The following is a 14,020-nucleotide window of genomic DNA, read 5'->3' on the forward strand; positions in this document are numbered from 1 at the left end:
AGTTTTCTGCTTGAAGGAGTTAGAAGAGTTGAAACTGATTTAATACATCAAAGAACATAGATCAGTTCTGCTACAGACATCCTGTGTGGTTGTAAGAAAGTCACTTGAGATAGACAAGCCATACTCTCAACTCGGTTCTTATGATTTCAGCTAATGGTTGATTTCCTTTTTTCACACACTGCTATAGTGTTCTCTACTCTGGGTTAGACAAAAAAATCCCAACATTTTAATAAACAAAACTAATTTAAAGAAATTGTTAAACTTTTGAGCAGACCTTTTTCAGCTATTCTGCTGAAGATGGGTAATTATTTGTATGTAATATATGTAATACTTAGGTTGTTTATTAGCATAGTAATGTATAGGGCATTATATAAATGTTACGTGCATATATATATATGCACACACATATACTCCAGTTGTTAAGCTGTCAGCTTTAACAATGTATTGTTTCTGGGTAATTGGTTGGTCCTATATAAATATGTGTATTTCAAATACTGAAGTCACTATGGACCTGTTCAAGTTCTGTGTATGTGTCTTGATCTGTTAAAAGAAAAGCATTGAAAAACTTAAGGAAGTAACTGCAAGATTATTGTTTAGCTTTTATCTTTTATTCCCTGAATTTATCTTCAAGATTAATTCTGTTTTGCAGAAGGGATGAGAATCGATGTAGCAAGATGTCTGCAAACCAAGGCTGAAGCAACACAGTAGATATTTCTTTAGAATAGTTTTAAGCATTTACAAGTAAAAAAGGTCAAGGGAAAGGAGTGAAGTCAGAGCCAGTTGGAAGAGAGATGGTGACTTTTTAAAACAAATAGCTGTAAGAAATGAGGTGTTGACAGAACTCAATAATGCGATACGTGGTGCTTTATTTCTTAGAACTCCAGCTTTTGATATCAAGTGATTACTTAAGAAACACTCCTTTTACTTCAGAACATTATCTGCCTCATAGGAGAGAAAGAGAAGCTTGAAATGTGAGCCAAAATTCTGGCATGCAGATCTCCAATGAAAGGGTCAAAATAAAGCGTTTAAAACCTTAAACCGTTGTTAAGAAGACCCTATTTTACATTCTTGAATGCACGGGATTGTCTCAAACAAGGAAGTATTGGAGCTGGAAGCAACATGGCACAGTGAGATGAAGCAGGGGCATGAGCGGGAATACTGTGGAGGTGAGGCATAAGTAGTCCAAGCACATGATTACAGAAATACACCAGCACTGCAGGTGCTATTAGGATTATATATAGGGAGAAAATCTACCTGAATTATGCTGGTTTGCCTCTAGACAGACTGATTTTACAGTTCTTCGCACAGTGCTTCAGATGCATCTGTTCACACAGCGTGCTCATCTTTTGGCTGAATACATAAGTACTGCTTGGTGTCTCGTATATTGCCTCCCATACGCAAAAGTCATGCGTGTGCTCTGGCCTCTAACTCTTTTGCAGCAATTGAAAAAGATCAGTTAAGTCTTCCTCACCTTAAAGCTTCAAGTGAGTAACTATTTGGATAAACTTATTTCCCTTAAGTGAGTTATAGTGAAAAAAGGTAGTTAAGTATATGTAAACTGCTTTTCAGAGTTTACGAAGAACATGACTAGAAATTATCAGAAGGAGAAAGATGGCATTAACGCTCTGTCTGAGCACACTAATCTGATGTATTTAATGTCTTCATTTTTAATGTTTTCTTCTTCAATGGTTTTTATTTTGTTCCTGCCTAACTAGAGTAGCAAAACTGCCTTGAATGCAGTCATAAGATAAATCCTGTTCTGAGTGGCAGCCACTCTGTTGTTTCTCCTGGGAGCGATTATGGTGGTTAAATATTAATCATCCATTTTTAGATGCTTCTCCGAGCTAATGATGGCTGAGGCAGGGGGAGGTCTGTCTAGACATCTTAGTGGTCTGTCTTCTCGCCTAAACTTCAAAAATTGATACTTCTCTTTTGAAGAGGAATAGGCAGAATAAAGATAATACTTTGTATGTCTGAAACCCAGTATAATAAAGTGCCTGTCAGGCACTGTCAGTGTAATAAAGTCTGTCAGGTTGTTTAAAAATAAAGTTTTAAGAAGTTCGCTATGTTAAAGAAGCATCCATTTCAAGTAAAACCTCTCAGACTATAAAAGCAATCTGCTCCCAGGTTATTCACATTTATTCAGCTAAGAGGGTCGCTGACCAGAGCTGGAGCCGTGGGCAAGACCACTGCTTGACAGGGATAGCAGGGAACTAAGGTTGGCATATGGGAAAGATCAGGTACTAAGGGTGAAGAAGAGCTTTCAACCTTTTTGAAGGTTATTTTTTTTTAACTAACTTTACTTCCTTAATCAGATCTTTTAACTATCTAGTCTGACAACAGTGTGCTGTCACCACACATTTGGTCAAATAATCCTCTAGGACATTTAAACAGCAAGTTATTGCATAAGAGTTTACATTTTTATTTTATGAATGGTGATTTGGGGAGCTTGTCATTGAACTGTAACAGTCAAAAAGATTCTTTAACAAGGAGAAATTGTTCTATTAAAAGAACTAAACAGAAAAACTTACAAAAGTTTTTCACTGAAACCTCTATTCTTTTTTCCTTCTTAGTGGGTAGAGATTCATAAAAACTAAATGCATGAGATTAGAAAACAGAGATAATTTGGCTGATAAGTTAATGATGAAAATCTAAAACTTACTATAGATTAGGATATATTGTCATATATCACAACAGCAGCTTTGAATGATCAGGACTGTTGTGCAAGAAAAAATAATGAAGTCTAAGCAGTTCTCTTTCAAAATTCCAAGGTAAGTAGCTGGGCATCATTCCAGTCTGGCGGAAAGTATTCTGATTGCAAGATGAGAGCACTTGACTTTCCAGCTGTTGCATGTATGCCTGCCTGAGTTTTGGCTTACTCACAGGTGATTTAATACTGAGTTAACTATTAAGCAGGATAAGTTTACTTTGGGCATGTTTAGAATAAATAATGATTTTTGGCACATGGTAGGAAAAGAACATTTCATTCCTATGGCTTACACATCTCCAGGCTTTAACCCTCTACAAGTCAAAAGATGTAATAGTGGTTTCACGTACAACTCAAGCATGCTTCTTAAGGATCCTTTTCATCTGCAGATGTAATAGATGTATTTTCCTTTTACAATTCTGGCTGTCATTGCTTTCAGGGCCAAATTCAGATGATGTCTAACTCACTGCATAATTTGTGTATCGGCAAATGTCAGTGCAGTCTGCCAAGAAGAGACAAGGCACATTTGTAGCAGAGCAAATAAATTAGGAGAAGCTTCTTAGCCCATCTCCTTTGAAATGAAAGTTACATTGGAGTTGTCATTTTATTATGTGTCAAATGATAATTTGGATAATAAGATGATACAGTATTAGTTCTCTCAAGCCATTTTTTGTACCTTTTCACACAGTTCCAGCTCACATTTTTACATGCATTCCAATAAGCAGTCCTTGCAAATTTTTTTTGGAGTTACAGAGCGAGCTCTGTAAAGAGTGTGTTTGAATATCCTGCAGGGCAGGGGGACTAGATGATGTAAGGTCCTTTCTCTCTTGCGCATATATGATTCTTTTTCCTTTGAAGGTTTTGCTTTTTCTGTTTGTACTTTTATATGTTGTTTCTTGTGTCACTTTATTAAACTTTAGATAATTTGTAAGATCAGTAGAGAAATATGCAGCTATTTACTCTTAATCACTGCTACAGTTTATTTTGAGGAGTATGTTTGCATCCAAGCCAAGGAACAGAAGAGGGGTTGACAGCTTCTATTTGGTCAGCTTGCTATGACTACATAGTTCACTTCCAGAGTGCCACCTACCTCATCAAGTCATGCATGCAAAACAGAAGTGAATTAAAAGTGCTGTTTGAAGTGATTAAGATTTTTTTAAAAATCATTAATGGCTTTAAATGTATTGTTCTGTAGCTAAATCTCTGAATGAGCATTGTTGCTAGTCAAAAATTATTTCAGTTGCTAGTACCAAGATTATCACAGTTCAGAAAATTGATGTGATTCTAGGAATACGTGATTGTCAACTTAAGATTCTGTTTCAGTAAATTATTAAAGTAACAAAAATTCTCCTGCTTCTTGTTTAATTTAATCTTGAATTGTGAATGTTGAATTTGTTTGAGTTTTAGAACACAGGATGCAAATACTGTTTCTCTCACAAACACGCATAACGTGTGCATTTGTTTTCAGTATACATTTTGGAACTTTGTACCGAAAAATTTGTTTGAGCAATTCAGAAGAATAGCTAACTTCTATTTTCTCATCATTTTCCTTGTTCAGGTAAGCTATCCCCATTTTTCAACAAATTTCTGGACTACTCCTAAAAAACAAAGGAGTTGAAAAAGGTTTAAAAATGCACTGGGTTTAGTGACTGCAGAGGTAAATGGTTGAGCCTGGACAGTCTTCTACACTGTTGATGTGACAGAAGGAGTTCTATTTCATTTCCAGGTTGTAAGTGTGAATCTAACCTAAAGAGAAGTTAACACCATCCTGGTTTGATGGCAAGACATCTCTTGATAAAATTGAAAAGAATGAGTGTAATTTATATTTTTACTTTGTAATAAACAAATATCCACATCAGTAAAACCATTGCTATAAATTATTCTGATTATAAAGTTTTGTTAGTTTTGCTAAATATTTTATAACAGATTGATGCCTTGCAGAAACTTTCCAACTCACTGTTATCAAAGCCTGTAGAGAAACAGAAATACAGATGCTTACACAAGGCTTGCTTAGGGTGATACACAAATATTTGTTTCAGTAATTATTACCTCAGAAAACTAGTTCGCTAATTCCTAGGTCTCTTCTTCCTGCACCTTTCACAATCACTTAAATGTGTTAAACAATAAAAATCTCACTGAGCTAAGTGAAAAGCTGTATTACTTTGCACACCAGATTCTGTAAAAAAAAAAAGCTATGCAGATTCCCAGGACAGTTTAGATTTTCTTATGATTTGAACTCCCTCTCTGGATTCTACCTCTTTCTTTGTAATTGCAGAAGCCACAGCTCACTATTTCAGGATTTACCCCTTGCATGCATAAGAACAGCTGTATTGTTAGATGTGTAAAAACAGCGCCATGCTCATTTCTGATGCTGCTCAGTAATTTTGCCTCCAAAGCCACAGCTTTCCAGTCTGGTACTTACTTAACATCTTGGCAAGCAAATATTTTTGCTAGACTTTAATATCTGAATGTTAATGTGATCTAAATAGAGTATTGTATCTTAGAGCATATAGGAATTTTTCAAATGTTTTAGTATATATGTTCTTAAAACCATATTAAAAGTACCATTCTTTTTAATTAAAATTCCTTGGTGCTTTGTAGCATATTGGTGAAATAATTACTTGAAACGTCTTGCTTGAAAAATTGCGTGCTTACCTTCACAAAAATGTAACCAGAAAATACTTGATCCTTTTTTTGCAGTTAATTATTGATACACCTACCAGTCCAGTTACAAGTGGACTTCCACTTTTATTTGTTATCACTGTAACAGCTATCAAACAGGTGAGTAATTTAGTGAGCAAAAGTAAAACTAAAGAGAACATTGTTATTTGTTTTGCATTTCAATTTCCCTGCCTTTTTGTGTTAGGTTGTCTTAGGGCAGTGCCTAAAGAATGATTGCGATGAATTTTGACAGAGTAATTTTATTTTTGTTTCTTCACTTTAAGTAGTATTGGTTGCTCTATGATGATGTCTACTAATTCAGCGCAAGCTTGTGAATTATTTTCTAATTCTGATGTCCTTGTGTTCTGAGGAATCATTTACATGTTGTGTTAACTCAGCATAGTTTGACTTTTGTTTGTTTCTGAACAGCTATCTACATCCTGTTAGGTTTTTCCATAATGACTGAAAATGAATTTCAGTCATAAAGACTGAAAAACTTAGAAGATAAATCTGCTCTTACCTTTGAGGTTTCCTTAGCCTTTACAGTATAAACAGATAACAAAAATAATTTTGGTTCAAGTCTTCAGTATACGTAGATTGAATCTACAGTTCATAACGATAGCTGCAATGCTTTCTACAGATTAACACTGAACAGATGCTATTGTATTCTCTCATTTTTAATGTGCAGATTAATCCATAAAATTGAAGTATTTTTTAGAAATTAGTTCTTGCCACATAATCAAATGTAAAAGTTCCTAATAGAATTACATTATACAGTTATGGAATTGGTTTGCTATTTTACTTTCAAGGTAGTACTACCAAAAGCAAAAGATTAAGGTAGCTTTTTGCTTGCTACTCTAATGCTGCAGTGCTACAGCTGACATGAGTGTGTAAATGTAGATGGGATCTTAATATCAATATTAAGATCTTAAAATTAATATAGATTAATATAGAATGTTTTAATTCATATGGGGATATTACAATCAGATCTGCTTGTTATCAGAGCTTCTGATATTGCAAATTCAGTCTGTATCAGGAATGATACATGATCAAATGAGCTCGTGATTGCCCTTCTGTTGATTTAGCCAGAGCCAAATTTGTTGACTGTGAGTTTCAGGTCAGCTGCAGGTGGACAGAGGATACCTGATCTGGCCTAAGCCTTGCTAGTGCAAAGTTAATTCATCAAAATTTTTACTAAATTTGAACTAGCAAGTGATTTTATAAGTAGTACTTTGCATCTGGTGCCTACAACACTTCTGCCTTTACTGTAACATCTCACCATAGTTACAGAGTAGTTTCTAAAAATCTGGGCTCCTGAAGTAATAGACACAAATAAATGGTCTTTACAGTGATTTTGTTATGTGTTTGGCTTTTTGCCTTCAGTCCAATTTAATGATACTTGTTCCTGCAGGACAGCTACCAGTGTAAGAACTCAGTGGCACAATGAGTTCCTTTTCATGACTCAGTCTTCACTGTATGTCTGGGTCTGCATACCAGCCATTTCTTTCCTTCAATTCAGTGAATGGAATGTGCATGTGAAATGATAATCTGTGTAAGCAGCTTGACTTTAAGTGTCTTTTGCTGGGACGGTTGAAGGAGTTAGCACTTTTCATGGGCATAAGAAAGATCTCTCATGTCATGCTTCAAGAAAATGTTGTCTTTTGGGGAAAAAGGTCCCATGAAGTAGTTGGAACATCAAGGCAGTTTCTAGGTCAGAGCACTCCTCATTTTAGCTCAAAACTTGTAGAAGGGAGTCTGTACTACTCACATGCCTCTGGACTATGATGATAAAACAGTGACTAAGAAAAATGAGGACGTGGTGCGTTGACCCTGGCCTGCAGTCAAACACCTACCCAGCCTCTCGCTCACTCCCCTTTCCTGTGGAAAACAGAGGGAAGGTGAAAAGACTTATATATCGCGTTAGTGACACTTTAATAGGGAAAGCGACAGCTTGCTCATCACCATAAACCACAAGCCAAGCAAAATGAGGAATTCATTTGCAATTTCTCATCGGCAGGCAGATGTCCAGCTACTTTCTGGAGAGCAGGGCCTCAGCACGTGTAATGCTTGCTTAGAAGGACAAATGCCATCAGCAAAAATGACCTGTTTCTACCTGCTTTCCCTGAGCTTTTCTTGCTGAGCGCAATGTCATATGGTGTGGAATATCCCCTTGGTCAGTTTGGATCTGCCATCCAGGCAGTGCCCCCTCCCAGCCTCTTGCCCGCCCCCAGCCAACGGACCTGTTTTTGGTGTGGGGAGAGAAAGCTTTGATGCGGTGCAAGCCTTGTTCAGCAGTAGCCAGAACACTGGGGTGTAACCAACACTGTTTTAGCTGCAAGTAAAAAGCACAGCAGCACATGAGCTGCTGTAAAGGAAGTTAACTCCATCCCAGCCAGATCCAGAGCAGCGGGTAATTTGGATTGTCTCTTCACAGGATAACTGATTACCTTCACGGTCTTTATGATAAATGCAGACTTTTCCTTCATTAGTTTTCAAAGAAACTACGGAAAGCAGTGCTTCCATTTCTTTACAGTGCTAACTATACACAATGAATATATTCTATAGTACAATTTAGCTTTTGCTGGTGAGCAAAAGTTGTGATACATGCAATAGCTAGTATTTTAAGTGTGGCTTTCCCACTCTTAAGATGTAAAATGTTACTCGTTGGAGTCTTACTGTAGTTTGATAGTGCCCTACCAAAGCCTGGATTGTGACATGCTGTGCCTGGTACTGCAGTTCTGTCTGTCAGCCTGAGTCTTTCTCCCAGCAACTGGTGTAGACTTTGGGACCTGCTTGAGGAGCTGTACAGGCCCCTGGAACTATGTTACACTAAATTTATAAAGACTCTGTGAGTTCTCAGATTATCTCTAAGAGCATCCAAGGTAGTGACACTTTTGTTCTACATTGAGTTTTCAAATGTGCTCAGGAGAGTTAGATATAAAAATGCTGTGGAATACAAGTGGTATTTTCCATCTCTTAACCACTGGTGTCTTTGTGAGTCCCAATCTTTATCGCGTGGCAGCACCTTTTGAATGGAAAGTTGCAGATTCCTCGTCCTTTACTTTGATTGTTTGTATAAAACACAAATTCATATGATAATGGAGCAATCAAAATAGGTTACTTGCAAAGCCTCTTGAAACAAAATTCTTTGGGACTATATGTATTGCATATAGTGTTAAAAATTCTGATATAATTGTATGACAGTCAGGAAATATGACCACCTTCAGTCATGTTGTCACTTTATCACGTTTCAAAATGGAGTCCTAGTCTTCCCAAATGGATTTTATACACGTTCAGCTTCTCAGCGACTGTTTCTATAAGTATTTTGCACTTGCTCAAAAGTCAGTAAAGCATGAGCAAGAGGTGATTGCTTGAACACCAGAAATAGTTCTACACATTGTAAACATCCCTATTCATCAAAAAGTCTTCATTAAAAATATGTAATTTTGTTGACTAACTGTAACCGTGAATATTCTTTTTCATATATGTCCAACTTGACTGTATTACTGACGTGTATCACGACTTCACTTGTTCTAGTGAGAATATTTTCTCTTTATTTCGTTATCTTGATCAAGGATAACTTTTTAATTTTTTGTTGCAAGCTAGAGCTGTTCTTTGTCTTTATAGCCAAATGTGCATCACTACATCATTCCATTTCACTGTTTTCTAGGGTTATGAAGATTGGCTTCGACATAAAGCTGACAATGCAATGAACCAATGCCCTGTTCATTTCATTCAACATGGTAAACTGGTTAGAAAGCAAAGCCGAAAATTAAGAGTAAGTAATTAACTCTAACAGATTTTAGGAGTCAGGCTTCACACTTGTAAAACAAATTATACAGAAATGTAGTGCGGTGATGACATAGCCTTTATTACATTTAATGGAGATTAGGCCCACAATATACTAATTTTTAATTTAACACCTTTGAATAAATATTTTTAGAAGCTTGATACATTTCTTTTTTATCTTTGTGTTATTAACTCATCTCATGACTGTTCCTTTCATTTTCCATTTTTTAACTTGAAATTTCACTTGTGATTTGTCTTTTGTCATTTCTCCATTTTTGGCTCTGTGGTTGTGCACATTAATAATGCATTTAAGCCTGATCATGATAGTCAATGCTATGAGTTTGTCCTGTGTATCCAACACTTACATATACAACAAATTCAGAATACTTTCTTCATTACCCTTCATATCTCTTCATCGGCCTTCTGAATGCTGCTACATTCCCATCCTGGTATTTTGAAGGTATTTTCAGAAATTAATTTCTGCTGCTGCTGCCTTTTTTTTTTTTTTTTTTTTTTTTAAATCAGATTAACTTTTCATCATTATTCTCTTTAGAACTCAGCAAATTTGGTGGATATTTGTTTGGAATTTCCTTATTTCAGATATCTTTGTTAGGGATATCTTTTTCTGCTCTGCCTTGTTTGGGCATAAATGGCTTCACAGAGTTCATAGCCTTTCTGCTGTGACCTTCCCTTTCAGTGTGATAGTTTCTGCCTAGGGCTTCCCAGTAATAATAAAAAAAAAAGTTAAGGCATCACTTGCTGAGTATTTCATGTGTGTAACTAAACAGTTAAACATTCCAAATAAAAATAATCAAGTACCATATAACTGGAATTTGTATTCCATTAATTAGTCTGTTGCCCATATTTTCCCAATTTCGCCCCTATTCTTTGCCTTTCAGAGACTGTATTTTGAGCAATTAAACGGTAGGAGAGACAGACATAGGAAATATTTGCATGGAAAGAGACACCTGTATGTATGGGTAAATGGGTAAAATTCTCTAAGCTGTATTACACAAGAAAACATACTAGACAGTATAAAGGTAGATTCTTCTGCACCTAAAGCCTGTGGACATTTGACTTGCTGAAAGAAGACATTTCTTTTTCATAGAATTACAGAGTGGTTGAGGCTGCAGACATATCTGCAGGTCATCTGGGCCACTCAGAGCTGGTTGCCCAGAACCATGTCCAGACAGGTTTTGAGTATCTCCAAGGAGGGGGACTCCACAGCCTCCCTGGGCAACCTGTGCCAGTGCTCAGTCACCCTAGTAGTGAAAACAACGTGAGGCCTCGCATGTTTCAAGCTGTGCCCACTGCCTCTTGTCCTGTCACTGAGCACCACTGTAATAAGCCTGGCTCCATCCTCTTTGCACCTGTAGCTGGCACAGTGGCAAATGTTGTCAGAACACCTTTTAAATTTTATTAAGATGCTCTTTGCTAGTACTTTTAATTGGTTTGGGTTTTTTCCTTTTTCCTGCCTTTTTTTCTTTTGAATAGTGTTTAGATTATTAACTTCTGTTTTAATAGGCTGTTGTATTATAGATTGTTCCTGGCTTTTGCAGGACGATGTGGATGCTGTGGCTTACAGAGAGAATCTTGCTAAAATAATAAGGATCATTCAATACAATGATATGTGAAAATCAAAGGAAGAGGACTGTTGTGTCTTTATAAGTTGGACTAAAAAACTCACTTTCTGATGTGTAAATGTTTTCAGTGGCAACTTCAAAAACTCTAGGCACAGTGGGCATTTTTTTTATCCTTATTCTTGTAGTGAAACTTCTGTCGGGAGGGGTTTGTTTGCTAAACTGCCCTCCCGACTTTCTCTTTTGCTAGATTCAATGTTCTGAAGAATTCTGATTTTTCCTTTTATGGCATCTGTAGAGGTGGTTAAACTTGCAGTAATATCACTGTGGTTTAGGTAGCTGGTAAGTAAATTAATGTTGTTTTCAGTGGTAAAGAGAGCTAGCAAAATCAAAAAGTTAAGTGATGTTCCTACAGTTTGTTCTAGGAATAGATGAATTCTCTGTCACCTGACAGTTCATTCAAGGTAATTGCCTAACAGTGTTTTGAGTGGTTTTGTAACGTTCTCACTTAGAGGGCTTTATTATAGTTTATATAGCCTTTCATAATTAATGATTTTGTGGCAAAAAGGCAGGTTGTCTTGAAAACATGTCTTGGAGGAATAAGGCAATTTGAATAGTAGTCTGGTCCATTAAGGTTCACTGCTTTTCAGGGTGAAGGCTGTATGTTGTTCAGGCTGGCTCCAGCTGAGACATTCACTGCCTCTGGTTCCAAACCTACCCCTTCTCTGTCTCACTATGCACTTGCCTGAGTCTGCAGAATGGTACATGAGAAGTCATTTAATCAAAAGGAAATACGTGAGGAAATTAATCCCTTTCTCCATTTGAACAGCCCAAAACTTTTTATTATCGGTTAAAAGTGCAGCCTTTTTGCTCTAGAAAGGAAGTATCCAATTGTCATTATGCTGTTTTAATACATCTCTAATTTCTGTTCAGAGACTGAAAATTAGTAAACCCTACATCTTATAATTTTCAAAAAGACACCATAATTTACACAAAAGATGGAAAATAACTTACTGAAGTATCCATTAGTTTTCATACCTGATTGTTGCAGGTATGCTTAGCAACTTGCATTCTTCTATGCCATATGTACAGTCAGCAGTTTTTCATTGCTGTTGGTTAAAAAGCACCTTTTTCATATCTACAAGAAGTGTAATCTTTTTTGTTGTCATAATCCTAATTCTTCAGTACATGTTAATAAATCTTATCTAAGTTGTCACAATTTTATTTTTAGATGTTACTATTGTTAATTGTTATCAGACTCTTTTGCTTAACTGTCAACTGCTAAGGATATTGGGACTGAGCTTTTTTTAAGTGTATCATGAGAGAAATGATTAAGCTGAATCTTATAGTAATGGATTATGACATAAAATTATATTGAACAGATGTTGAGCTACATGAAAAATTGCAAAAATTACATGTTTTGATGGGATTTTTATTGAAATGTTGATATTCTTAAAACATGTAATAGATATTTTCTTTCTTTGTTCTTTTTTTTTTTTCCCTACTCCTTTGAAAAACATTCTTAAAACATGTAATAGATCTTTTCTGGTTTTGTTTGGTTTTTTTTTTATATTCTCCTTTGAAAAAAATTACCTCCAAAAATGTATCAAAGGCTGGTTTTCTCAAATGTATGGTTTAAAGTAATATTTTGAATTTATAGTTGGTTGACTGTTCTGTGACACTCTTTAATATGCTGTAAGATAGTACCTGTGTTTGCATGAATAAAAGTTACTTTGCTTACCTTTAAACACGGATAAAAGTAGGATGGGCTTCTAGTCATAAATTCTGCTGAAAATGTGTCCGGTTTTCATTGGCAGACTTGGAATTCTTAGCTTTTTCAACTATCTCTAATTACAATATTTGGAGCTAGATGCTTATACTCAAGAGCCAACAAGAGTAGTTCACATCTCTAGCTGTTTTTGAAACAATATTTTGTTGTATTTAGTCTTAAAATGCGGATAGTATCTTCCATCTCTCAAATAACATTGCAAAACTTAGTAAGACAGCACTTGCCAAAATGGTTATCCTGAGAGGAAATTTAGTACACAGTAGACCTCAGATGTTCAATGAGGTGTAATTCAGTTTTTCAGATAGATTTCTGTCGTTCTCTGCTCCTACGGTAAAATCTTGGTGTAAATAAAGATTGATGATTTTTCAAAATGTTTGAGTGAACCTAGGTTTTGATTTTGAAATCTGAAATTTGGGCTGCTACATAAATGATCAATGCATTTTATTTTGTTGTGTTTTTTCCCTAGGTTGGAGATATTGTAATGGTAAAAGAAGATGAAACATTCCCATGTGACTTAATATTTCTATCAAGTAGTAGAGGAGATGGAACATGTTTTGTTACAACAGCTAGTTTGGATGGTGAATCCAGTCATAAAGTAATTAAATGTTCTACATTTTCTTTTTAAGGCAAAGTTTGCTTTTAATTTTTTATGCAGGTTGCAACATGACTTCATGCTTATATGTCTGAGCAGATACACCAAGTTATGTAGTTTATGTTTCCACCAGTTGACTTCATTTTTCTAAAAATATCATTATTTTATGGGAAGCTTTAAAATTAATTTAGTTGTGATTTTGTTTGTGTCCAGTACAGGCATGCAGATGACAGAGATAATGCACAAACTTCTTTGTACTTAAATGCTTTCATGGTGGCCTTATTTGAGTACACTGCAAAATACTTGCATATAATGTGCAAAGATGCCCAATTAGGAGCATTTAAAGATGCATCTTATTTTAACTATGATTTCTTGTGTAAAAGTCAGTAAATCTATTTCATGCTGAGCTGAAGTATATGTTAAGATTAATGTCTTGTGTATCTGTCCTTCCTTTCTAAATTTTATTTACACCTTTTTATTGACTCCAGACTTACTATGCTGTTCAAGATACAAAGGCATTTCACAATGAACAAGAAATCGATGCACTACATGCTACCATTGAATGTGAACAACCTCAGCCTGACCTTTATAAGTAAGAAAATAATTCTTACCTGTTTCGTTAAAGGTACCCTAACAATAAATTATAAAAATAAAATGAAAAGCTAGTGGCTGCATGTGGCTGGTTAGAGTGGGCCCCACAGTGAGCTTGAAGTCAGGTTAGGCTTCCATCCATGCTCCTTTCCTGCAGGTAGCTCGCTGGACTGCTCTAGTGCAGTGGTTTCCGAAGGGGAGCACAGAAGATGATCCACTGGGGTGGGTGATGAAAATTTTAGAACTTCTATTTCTAGTTGGTTTTTTAAATCTAAAAAATAAGGAAGAAATTAAGCTTAAATAACATTTAA

The 14,020-nt window shown here is 35.8% G+C and overlaps 1 protein-coding gene across 9 annotated transcripts in view; it reads left to right on the top strand.

Moving 5' to 3' along the window:
* Positions 1-14,020, top strand: part of ATP11A (ATPase phospholipid transporting 11A) — a 132,401-nt gene that overhangs the window by 70,118 nt on the left and 48,263 nt on the right. For all 9 annotated transcript variants that reach the window (XR_013926139.1, XM_080376049.1, XM_080376050.1 and 6 more), the window contains exons 3-7: positions 4,176-4,265; positions 5,408-5,488; positions 9,039-9,146; positions 12,993-13,121; positions 13,607-13,710. Coding sequence is in view for 8 of the 9 variants with exons in the window: in XM_080376049.1 (XP_080232175.1) it covers positions 4,176-4,265; positions 5,408-5,488; positions 9,039-9,146; positions 12,993-13,121; positions 13,607-13,710 (512 nt within the window). In the remaining variant the exon portion in view is untranslated. The remainder of the gene's footprint in view (positions 1-4,175; positions 4,266-5,407; positions 5,489-9,038; positions 9,147-12,992; positions 13,122-13,606; positions 13,711-14,020) is intronic.

Source organism: Falco punctatus, assembly GCF_963210335.1.
Source record: "Falco punctatus genome assembly, chromosome: 2".
NCBI lineage: Eukaryota > Metazoa > Chordata > Aves > Falconiformes > Falconidae > Falco > Falco punctatus.